The 12594-nt window shown below is 33.3% G+C and overlaps 1 protein-coding gene across 3 annotated transcripts in view; it reads right to left on the bottom strand.

Moving 5' to 3' along the window:
• The window catches only part of KIFAP3 (kinesin associated protein 3), a 146877-nt gene that overhangs the window by 52002 nt on the left and 82281 nt on the right, over positions 1 to 12594 (bottom strand). For all 3 annotated transcript variants that reach the window (XM_005539956.5, XM_065523512.2, XM_045392570.3), the window contains exons 12-16: positions 11189 to 11297; positions 9879 to 9991; positions 9304 to 9469; positions 8561 to 8686; positions 4650 to 4748 (exon numbers count right to left, since the gene is read on the bottom strand). In XM_005539956.5, the coding sequence (XP_005540013.1) occupies positions 4650 to 4748; positions 8561 to 8686; positions 9304 to 9469; positions 9879 to 9991; positions 11189 to 11297 (613 nt within the window). The remainder of the gene's footprint in view (positions 1 to 4649; positions 4749 to 8560; positions 8687 to 9303; positions 9470 to 9878; positions 9992 to 11188; positions 11298 to 12594) is intronic.

A 12594-nucleotide genomic window follows, 5' to 3' on the forward strand; every position in this document is an offset into this window, starting at 1 on the left:
TGCGTAGCTATAAATGCTTCTTGATCTATCCTGCTCTCCTAAAAATTCAGGAAAACTAATTTCATACAAAACTAACAAGAGAGATTCATGGTCAAAAGAGAAGGCATGATAAAACATTTTCACATAAAAGAAAGCTGCAACCTAATTTTTCAAAAGAGATAAATATATTTTAAAAAACAGTATATATATATACATATATATATATACACACATATATCTCTATACACACACACACACACACACAAGTGAAATTATTATATTGGATAGCAAATAACATGGAAAATAGAAGTGGAGATAATAGACTGTCAAATAGAAAGATATACTCCTTTAGAACTTGGTGACAATGCATGACGAAATTTACGTTTGCATCCCAAAAGAAAAAAAAATGGAATGTATAATTACAAATAAGTAAGAAAGAAGGGACAGAATGAAGCAAACTCAAATTAATAAAGAAACCTTGATGAATCTAAAAGAGGAAGTGAAGAAAAACATTGTGATCTCGCATCAATACTATCAATTGGTCTTAGTTAAAACAATTTGAAAACAGAGTCCACAAATTTCTACTAAGAAACTCTAGCACACGTACACAAGTACATACCATTCTTTGTATCACTGATTACACCCCCAAAATTTTATCACACAGTATTATGACTAGCTAGTGGCAAAGTGATGACTTAACTCATTAGTGTTACTTACTACTTAAATTGTTGTTTTTTAAAAATAGATTTAGGGGACCCAAGTACAGTTTTGCTACATGGCTATATTGCATAGTGGTTCTTACTATTTTTTTTTTAGGGATACAAAAGGTATATTTAAAAATGTAGAAAAAATATACAGAATAATGTATTTGTGCATTCTGAAACTCATTTTTAAGAAAATATGTAAAAAATATGTATTGACTGCCTCTTTTCTCCACTGGAATATAAGTTCCACTAGGGCAGAGACTTTGCCTATCATATTCACTATAGTACCCCAGGTTTTAGATCATAACAAGTGCTCAATAAATTTTTATTTAATGAATAAATAATCATCTACATACTTCACATGGTTTTGTGAGAATAAAAATTATTAGAAAAATATTAAAAATTCTCAAGGGGAATCTAAAATAATCTAGACAAATGTGGATTATAATCTTCCCTCAGCAGCCATGGGAGACTGGTTCTAGGATCCCCCAATGATGCCAAAATCCACAGATGCTTAAGTCTCTTATATAAACTGGTGTAGTATCTGCATATGGCCTATGCTCATCCTCCCGTATACTTTAAATCCTTCCTAGATTACTTACAATACTTAATAAAATATAAATGCTAAGTAAATAGTTGTTATACCATATTTTCTGTTTTTTATTGTTGCATTTCTATTCTCTATTAGAATGCTTTTTGAATAAATTTAATCTATGGATAGTTAAATCAGCAGATGAGGAACCCCCAAATAAGGAAGGCCAGCTGTATTTTATTTCCCATACTGCAATTGTTGAGATTATATAAAAATATAATCAGCATTAGTTCTCAATTCTTATGTGATTGAGTCATGGTGTGAGTCAGTTTAATATTTTAAACATCTGAATATAAATCATATATTTATCTAAAATAAGTCTACACTAGCTATCTCATATGTCAAGTTTTCTGTTCAAATTATATCAACTAATATTGATCGAACTTTCTAACAAAAAGAAAAGGGATAAAATCTTGCCTAATAGATTTTTTTTATTTTAAATATTCATATTGGATTCATAGGGAGAATCACAATAAAATGCTAAAGGTTATGGTGAAATAAAATATTTCAATAATTTTTAATATGTAATACATTGTAACATGACAGATTTAAATGCCATTGACATCAACAAAAATTGTGTTTTTTGAACTCCAAAACATTTTTAAAATTTATTATTTTTCAGCTTTTTTTTTTTTTTTTTTTTAAGAGACAGAGCCTCGTTCTGTCATCAAGGCTGGAGTGCAATGGCGTGATCATAGCTCACTGGAGCCTCAAATTCCTGGGCTCAAGTGATCTTCCTACCTCAGCCTCCCAGGTAGCTGAGACTATAAGCATGCCCCACCATGCCAGGCTTAGAAAACATTTCTGTGTTTTGTATTTTGGAAAAGCACTTCAGTGATCTTTATCCAATTTTAAGACACAAAGTTTTTATAAAAATTTTAACTCAGCAGATCTTTATCTCCCTGTTGCACCATTATCAACATGTTATAATCTTCAGGACAACTATTCAAAAAGTATTGACTCCAGATTCAGTGACATAAAACAGAAATTAAACTTGGGGTAAAATGCAAAGAAAGTTACACTGAAAAGAAAGGTCATATAGGAATTCTCTTAATTCTGTGGGCTCTGATAATAAGGTACTAAGTATACATTTTAAACAGACTTCCCAAAACAGAGGCAGTAACACTTATTCACTGTGTGCAGGTACTTTAAATACTTCACTTTTTAGTCCTCACAAAAAACCCTATGAGATGACCTGTAAATAGGGTTGTCTCTCAAAGAAGTTACCTAGAAAAACTACATTTTCATTTTACTATTTTCTGTAGTGGCTTCTATAGTTATGTAAATTTTAAGTAATTCTACACATAAAATACACCTTCAGAGACTCTCAACCCAAAAAAGCATATTAAAGGTTCCAAGAAGACCTTGTAGCAAGAAAACTTGTTAACTTTAACTCAGTGTTTCCCAAACTTATTTACTATCAGAGAACCTTTTTTTTTTCACTAAGCAGCTATTAATACTTAAGGATTATGTTCCATGGAATACAGCTGGGGAAAAATGAATTTACTCCAATTATTTTAACACTGTTAAAAAGTGTATTTGGAATTTATCTTTCTGGGAAAGTCAGTTTATAAACCACATTAAAAATATTTATTCATGCCTGTAATCCTAGCACTTTGGGAGGCCAAGGTGGGCGGATCACGAGGTCAAGAGATCAAGACCATCCTGGCTAACACAGTGAAATCCCATCTCTACTAAAAATACAAAAAATTAGCCGGGCATGGTGGCAGGCCCCTGTAGTCCCAGCTACTCGGGAGGCTGAGGCAGGAGAATGGCGTGAACCCCGGAGGTGGAGCTGGCAGTGAGCCGAGATTGTGCCACTGCACTCTAACCTGGGCGACAGAGCGAGACTCAATCCAAAAAAAAAATTATTACTTTCTGTACTCTTAGCTGTTAAGGCAGAACAGTATTTGTATTTTGATAGCCCATATTAGCATTTCTCAAATTAGACTTGCTATTTATCAGACTTGACTCTTAGAAACTCTATATGGTTCCAGAATTTTTAATTTTGTTTTGAGAGAGGGTCTCCCTCTGCCACCCAGGCTGGAATGCAGTGGCAAAATCATAGCTTACTGCTGCCTTGACCTCTTAGGCTCAAGTGATAATTCCTGCTTCGGTGTCCCGAGTAGCTGGGACTACAGGCATGCATCACCGTGTCCAGCTCATTTTTTATCTTTTTATTTTTAGTAGAGATGAGGTCTCACTACGTTGCCCAGGCTGGTCGCAAACACCTGAGCTCAAGTGATGCTCCCACCTCAGGTTCCCAAAGTGCTGGGATTACAGACATGAGCCACTGTGCCTGGCCAATCACACTGGATTATAATTTCATATTTCTTGTATATTATACCTGTCTATCTCTCCAACTAAACTATAAACTCCCTGAGGTCAAGGACTTTCTTATATATCTAACACATAAGCCAGTATCTGTTTAGATGGTCAAAGCTTGAGAAATGTGTGAATAAATGAATATTTAATTATATATAGTAAAAGAGTTAGCAGATACCAAAATTTTCAGCTTAAGAGGCTGTGTAGATGACAATGTTGTTATTCACAATGAATACAGATGGCAGGACTGTTCTGCTTATCAGGAGATGATGTTACCAATATTGAGTACCCTTTGGATGCAAGAATGATAAACTACCAGGTACTAAGTACCTCTATGTATTGGGAACTATTACAGAAAATTTAAATCCATTAGTACTTACAACAATTCTACAAGGTATGAGGTCTTTTTATTTTAACAATGTTACGGGCATTTTTAAGGTATATGATTGTATCCGAGGGAGGTTAAGTAACTTTCTAAGGTCCTGCAGCTTTGTAAGTAGCAAAAGGTAATTAAAATTAGGGCTATTTGATTTACAAAGATCTCTAGACTACAGCATGCTATGCCCCTTTAGGTAGGTGGAAGATAACCAAGTGGCAGTTAGCAACAAATGCCTGGGGCTCAAGATAGGGGTTATCAAGATTAAATAGTTAGTATATAGTTGGTAGCTGAACTCATGGGAATAGATGTGGTTTCTCACGTAGAGTAAATAAGGTAAGATTAGAAAAGGACCAAGCATAGCCCTAGAAACCTCTGATACTTAAGGTATGTTAATAGAGAAGGAAGTTCTGATTTGTTTGCTAAGTTTCTTAGGAATCACAACCTGACAAGTTAATAAAATTGTTCTCATTATATTCTACCTATATACTGATTTGGGGTCAACAGCTTCCATGGAAAATAGGTTATCTTGTAAATTTATCTCAAAACTTAGTGTTTTCAGCATTATTTCAACATTTGCCAAAAAAACAAACAAAAAACCCCAAAAACCTAAAGATGCATCTTTTCTGAATATGTGAAATATTGTTCTCTACTGTAAACATTGAAAGGATACGTGTTTCCTTGATTATGACGTCTCTTGTGGCTTGGTGGAAAACCATCTGGTAGAAGACATAAATTATCTGACATACAAATTCATCATCTTCCTGTTGAGCTGTAAATAAACAAAAAATTCAAATAAAGAATACTATGTTTATAAACCAAATTTAAAATAATTGAGGGGAATAATATCGAATGAGAAAAACTAAAAGTGATAAGGAGGTAAGTAAGCAGAAATGGATTAAAGTAACTTCTATGTTCCTAATGTAAAATGGTAACAGTTATCACCACTTGTTTTATCCATCATAAGAATTCTTTAAACAATTCTAATTTGTAAAATAAACCTGGTTCTATTTTGTCTTTATAATGTTGACTTCGCAGGAGAAAAATGATTCTTAAAAATTATCATGCCTTGTAAACTCTAAGTTTTTGGTAGAAATTGAACTATTATAAAAAGGTATTTCCTTTTGTTGAATAATGTTCAGAAAGTTAAACTTTACAGATTGCATGAAATAATAAGTAATTTAGTTTCCATCTAATTAATTATAATAGTAAAAAAGTTACATAATCATAAAGGCTAATTAATAAATCTTTAATATCATACAAAGAGTAATTTACATAACAGCTGATGTCCACCGATTAGTATGTAATGGAAAAAGCATAATTGCTTATAGAAATCTAACCTTAAGTAATGATTATGAAATTAGATTTAATAGTATAGTTTGCTATCAACTCTTGGTAAAAGTTCAATGACATTTTAGAAACAGAGTTTCAGGTCAACAGAGTATCAAACCAGTTGTGTAGAATAAATTGTGGGTCCCTTAAAGTTCAATTTGTCCCAAATCATCTCCCTCACTAACTTGCCAAAGTACTACTCTCCCAAACGAATTAGGCTAAATTTCTCACTATTAATTAATATCTTGGTATACAGTATTCCCTCACTTAATACCAAAGGCTTTAGTCTTGAAAATCCATATATTTCTTAAAAAGAATATTATAAAGCCTCTGCCTGTGACAATCTCATGTCAGAGAACACCAAAACCATAGTAAAACACTCTGAGCTGGCTGTGTCAGATCACTTTACGAATATCTCAGCTCTCTTGATTATAATCACTATGGGACAGTAATTCCAGGATGCAGGTCATTTTGCTTCAACTTTCTTCAGCTCTCCACAAAATCTTCATTCTCACTCTGTCAACTACATGTCTTTACTTTCACCTCCCAACTACCTAGTCTTTCTTTTAATTATTTGTGATCTGACTGTGAGAAGACTGTATCAAAGTAAACACAAATATGTTACAGTTTTGAGAAGTATACTTCAAATATTGGGGCATTATCTCTAGATGACTTATTAAAATTAATTATATTAAGGAACTTACAAATTAAATTTTAAAAAAACTCAAAAGAGAAAAATGTGCAAGAGGCTTAAATAGGCACATCTTTTTATTGGCTATCCCTAAATAATCAATAAACATAAACAGGTGCTCAACTTCATTAGTCATTAGGGAAATACAAATTAAAATCACAATGAAATACCAGTATGATGGCTACAATTGAAAGGACTGACAATGCCCAGTATTGGAGGTGATGTAGAAAAATTGCAGCTCTCTTACATTACTGGTAAGAATGAAAACTGGCACAACCACAGATTCACACAGTTTACTAAGGCCAAACATATATACAAACTCTGTGACCCAGCCATTCTACTCCTATGAGTGAACCTAATGGAAATGAGTACATAAGTGCACCAAATGAAAGGTTTCAAAATGTTCATAGGAGCATTATTTATAATAGTCCTCCTCCTCACAAAAACCTAACTCTACTATCCATCAATAGTAGAAAGGATAAATGGTGGTATATTTATATAATAAAATATTACATACAATAAAAATGAACAAACTTTTGTATACAACATAGATGAATGTCACAAATATAAGGCAGAACAAAACAAACTAGATTCCACTTAAATAATAAAGTTCAAAACCAAGCAAAACTAATCTAGTGGTGACAAAATAAACTTATCTTTTGTTTCAAACTAACCACTTTGAAGGAGGTGGTAATGACTGAGAGGAGGGAGAAGAGGCATTTCTAAGGTACTGGTAATGTTTTATTTTCTTACATTAGTGATAACAACATGGGTGTGCTTACACTGAAAATACATTGAGCTATACTTACAATTTATGTATGTTATTATATATTCTAAAAGTCTATTAAAATTAATACAAAATGCATATATATTATGCCTAGTACAAGATGAACTGAGATGAGAGTATCTTCTTCAGGGATCTCATATTAGCATTTTTAACTTCTAGACTATTGGCTAGCTATGATGTGTAAGATCCTAGAGAACTTGGCCCTAATAAGATTCAGATAAATTTTGTATGCAATATGGAGAAGAATGAGCCCTGCCCCTTAAGAGCAATATAAATGCAAGGGGAAAACTCTAGGCCTACACTGTCAAATATTATAGCCATAAACCACTGCAGCTAATTAAATTAATTCAAAAATTCAAGTTATCAGTTGTGACAGCCACATTTCAAGTGTTCTACAGCTACATGTGTCGGACACCACACATATAAAACATTTTCATCAACTAAGAAAGTTCAGAGAACTCAGAGGACAATAAATTCTGGATCTAGAAGGGAATATTACATTTAGAATCAGCTTCCAAATGAACCTTCCAACTTAGAAATCAAGTTTTAAAAAATAAGATTTCTACAAGAGAAGAGATCCAATTCAAACCAACACAAATCTCAACAGAAAGAAGTGATATAGCCGGGCGTGGTTGCTCAAGCCTGTAATCCCAACACTTTGGGAGGCCGAGGTGGGTGGATCACCTGAGGTCGGGAGTTCGAGACCAGCCTGACCAACATGGAGAAACCCCATCTCTACTAAAAATACAAAATCAGCTGGGTGTGGTGGCGCATGCCTGTAATCCCAGCTACTCAGGAGGCTGAGGCAGGAGAATTGCTTGAACCTGGGAGGCGGAGGTTGCATTGAGCCGAGATCACACCATTGCATTCCAGCCTGGGCAACAAGAGCAAAACTACGTCTCAAAAAAACAAAACAAAACAAACAAACAAAAAGAAGTGATATGATACAGTGGTCCTCCCTTATCTGTGGTTTTTCTTTCCATGGTTTTAGTTAACTGTAGTCAACCATGGTCAAAAATATTAAATGAAAAATTCTAGAAATAATTCATAAGTTTTAAACTATGCACAATTCTGAATAGTGTGATGTAATTTCCCACTGTTCCACTCCATCCCATCCAAGACATGAATCATCCCTTTGTCCAGTGTATCCAGGATGTACATGCACGCCACCTGCCTATTAGTCCCTTAGTAGCCATCTCAATTATCAGGTCAACTAGCACAGTATTGCCATGCTTGTATTCAAGTAACCTTTATTTCATTTAATAATGGCTCCAAAGCATAAGAGTAGTGATACTAAGCATATTGTTATAATTATTCTGTTTAATTATTAGTTATGGTTGTGAATCTCTTACTGTGCCTAATTTATAAATTAAACTTTATCATTGGTATGTTTAGAAAAAAATAGTATATACACGATTTGTTAGTATCTTTAGTTTCAGGCATCTGCTGGGGGTCTTGGAATGTATTCCCCTTGATTAAGTTGTGACTACTATATTAGTTGTTCAAGGTTGGTGAGGAGAGTACTTCTGTAAAATTGGTCCTGAACTGCTTTATAGCAACATTCTTAACTTTGAAAGCTAAAGATCTTTGATATTACTGTATCCAATCCCAGTTAGTAGTATATTTAATTCATTTTTCTTGATTATATAAGTTGCTATAAAACAATGTAATGAGAAAAACAGATTCAAACTCTGCATTTCATATTTAAATATTTAAATCAATAAGCTGTTAAATCAATAAGACATTAACATGAAAATGCATTAATGTTATTTACCATTTAGCAATTCAATGAGTGCAGGGATTATCCCAGATTTGGCTAGCAATGCAGCACAAGAGTCATCCATGGATACAGTTCCAATCATTATAACCACTTCTAAAACAAGATCATCTTCTGCAGCACCTAGTGAAGTCAAGCCATAGAAAGTTTTCACTGAAATGTCCTGATCCAAATTCATTTAAGAGTATCAAAATGTAAATACACAGAAAGGATACCGAAAGCTATTAAATCAAGTCATATGAATCCTCGATATGCTATAAATTTGTCCTTTTTCCAAATTTCCATGTTTGCTGATGACAGTTTGTGATAGTGGGGGGTAAGGGGGGGCAGTAGAAAAGTGGAAATAAGCCTTTGAGAGTGCAACTGAATGACAACATAGACACAGAAAATAAAAGACTCATCTGAATGCCTCAAAGACCTTTGTGCGTGTGTATGTATATGTAGAGGGATGGTATTTGGTAATTTTAAAGAGACAGAATAAAAAAAATTACCAAAAGACCACAAGAAAGGTAGAATAGGAAACAGAAACTAATACTAAGAAAACACACTGTTAGGAAAAAGAGAGTATATATATAAGAGGAGATCCAGTGACTACCTTTCTGGGAGAAAAGAGCTGTGAGAAGAAATGGCTTTTCCTAACATAATAATAAAATAGTCACACAAAACTGCTCTAGCAGCCTTATCCATAACAGAAAGAAATAACTTAGTGATTATGCAAAAGTGAAATACTTAGCACAAACCTGGTTTTAGTTTATCCTTGAGGTATGGAACCAACTTATATTCTTTAAGAACCAATTCCCAGTCTAAGTCTGGAATGGTCAAGTTTGCAAGAGTTCCCAAACATTCAATCACAAACTCCTCTTCCTCATCATTAGAGATCTGGGCTGCAAGGTCCCCAACATAATCCTGAAGAAAACAGAATTTTAGTATACATTTAAATTATTTTTTATTTAATCTAATAATTAACCCACAGGAATCTAACAATTGAACCCACTGAAAGAAAAAATCAATATCAAATGTGATTTTCTTGTTTTAATAATCTTGAGCTAAATTGCTAAAGAAGCCTATGGTGAACTGGTTTAAGGCAAGAAGACTGTAGTGGGGTGGAGGGATTAGGGGTAAGGGTCACAAAACAAAAACAACATTGAAACGTAGGTTGAGATTTCTAGGTGCTAAACTAACAAAGAAGTTGATAACATAAGAGCAATTTGGATTATAAATTAATATTTGACGAGAATCCAGTAAGAGTTGTATTTCCAAATGTAGCAATTTCAACTCCCAGTCTATTTTAATAGAAAGCCAAAATGATACTTACAATAAACAGATTTTTAGTTGGTCCATCATGCTGAGAAATGTTTCTAATCATTTTCATCAGCAATGGATCCTTAAACTTCAGAGCCCTCTTCATGAGCATCTTCAGCCCATTTCCTGAAACAGAAAAGTCCCCCAATAAAATTAAGGTTAACTTAAGTTTAATGATTTTTTGTTTAGTTCTCAAAAAAAGCCACGACTATTTATATCTAGTAAAATGCACAACTCTTAAGGGTACAATTTGATGAATTTAGATGCAACCCATACCATATATCAACATATAGAGTATTTTCATTCCCTCTAGAAAGTTCACTTGTGCCCCTTCCCAGTCAATCGTGTTCCCCAAATATAATCACTTTTTCCTCTTCCCTGTCTCATTTTTAAACATATATAAGTTTTGCCTGATACAGAACCTCATATAAATAGAATCATACTGTATGTGTTCTTCTGTGTCTACAATTTCTACTATAAATGTTAAAAACAAAAGTACTTTTGACTCAGGAAAATTGTACTTCTGGGAATTTATCCTAACAACATAAAAATGAAAATGTGTAAAGATTCAGAGAATGAGTAATCACTATAGCACTGTTTGTAACAGAAAAGAGGTGGCAACGAACTATATCCATAATAGTGAAGTAAACTATGGCAAAATTCTTTAATAGACAATTTTGCAGTTATTAACAAATATGCTTTATAAAAGCATTTAAACACATAGAATATTATTTCATGATATTACTAATTTTAAAAGAATCTATCATGATATACAGACAATCACATTTTTATTTAAAAATATGCAGAACTATTATACTAAAATCTTACCTATGATTATCTGTGGATGGTAGGAGTAAAGATTCAAATCTTTTCCTTTTTGCTTATTTTTGCTTTTTATAACAAACACATACTACTTTTCAAATAAGGCAAAAATTATTTGGCAGATGCTGAAACATCATAATGTATGACAGGCTGTTCTACCAAGATATTATAGAAATAATCTAATACATTTGTATTTTATTACCTCATATTGTAATAGACTGCTTTGCAAAAAACAGTTTCATTTTATCTAGAAAATGTTTTAAAAATCAAATTTCAGTGAAGGCTAACTCGCCATGGTTTCTAAAATGTTACCAGAAGGTAAGTGTCTGCATTCATGATGTAAGAATATTCTATCTGACCTTTAAGGATTATAGCTATGAAGAAATTATGTGAAAACAGGACTTACATAATCATTATAATTCTTAATTCTTTATTATCTATTTTCCATCATATGCCAAATACCATATGCTAAAAACGTTACCTACACTCAAAGGCACTGACCTTCACAGATAAGCTGTACATTTCTTTTGTTAGCAGCAAGATTAATGCAGAAAGAAATGAGTTCCAAGTCAATTCGTTCATCTGAACATTCAAACAGCATCTTCATTAACTAGCAAGAAGCACAAGGCACATTTTACTCAAGAAACAAAACAAAAAACCGAACATAGAAGCAATTATTTTTATCATAATGTATTATCTTAGACTGTACACTGGACATAATATTATTAGTTACGTTTCAACACATAAAACTGGCAGGCATTCACTGTTCAACAACTGGATGAATAAACAGTTAATGAACTCTTAGATGCTCAGCATTAAGTATAAACTTCTACATACAGTGGAGAATATAAGTGAAGAATTAGATAAAACATCTGTCCTTAAATAATTAAACATTGTTTGGAAGCAGAGCATTCCAAGCAAAGAAAATAGCTTATGCAAGGGTCACAATGCAGGAAAAAACAGTACTCTTTGAAGAACTAAAAGAAAGCAAGCATTGTTGGTGAAAGGGAAACAACAGTTTTAAGAGATAAGAAGGTAAAAACCAGATCATGCAGGGTCTTGAAGTACATGTTAAAGATTTTGGCCTTCGTGCTAAGGATGATGGGAAGCTACTAAAAGCTTCTAAATAGGAAAGTGTCAGGATAAAATTGGTGTCTCAAAAAGATTTAGCCAGTGTAAAAAATAGAATAAAATTCCAAGAAAATATGGGGAACCATGTAGGATGCTAGAGGAAAAGTCCAAGTGAGAAGATGGGTGTCTGAACTAGGTAGAGATAAAAGGATTGATTAGATATATATTTAGAAAAGAGAACCAAAATGGAATGGAGTAACTGACTAGATGTTACAGTTAAAGCAAAGGAGGAGTCAAAGATGACTTCCAAGTTTATGCACTGAGCAATGACATACATGGTGATGCCAACATCTACCAAAAAGGAGAAACTAGGGTAGAAAAAAACTTTAAAGGAAAGATGGTAATTTTGGTTTTAGATATGTTGGGTTTAAGCTGCTCATGTGGTAGTCTAGTGCAGATATTCAGTAGGAAGTCATAAACGCAGGCCTGAGTTTAGAAGAAATGTCTGGACTGGAGGTAGAATTTTAGGAACTGGCATATATGGCTGAAAACTGAAGTTGCAGGCTAAATCCAATCACTTGGGCATGGGTATAAAATGAGAAAAGAACTTTTTGAGTGATAAGAGAAAAAGAAGGAGGGTGTGAAAAACAGCAGACAAAAAGGTAAGAAGGAAAAGGTAGGCTACCTATGCCATTTAGCAGTAATCTAGATTTGTCATAATGAGAGATAGCTGCTATAATAAAGGACAAATGAACAAATTTCATGCTATGTTTTAGAGAAGCTAATCTTCTATTATTGTCGAATCAGCAAATTAACTTAGTGTATAGTATGTAAAG

This window comes from Macaca fascicularis, chromosome 1 (genome assembly GCF_037993035.2).
Source record: "Macaca fascicularis isolate 582-1 chromosome 1, T2T-MFA8v1.1".
Lineage (NCBI taxonomy): Eukaryota > Metazoa > Chordata > Mammalia > Primates > Cercopithecidae > Macaca > Macaca fascicularis.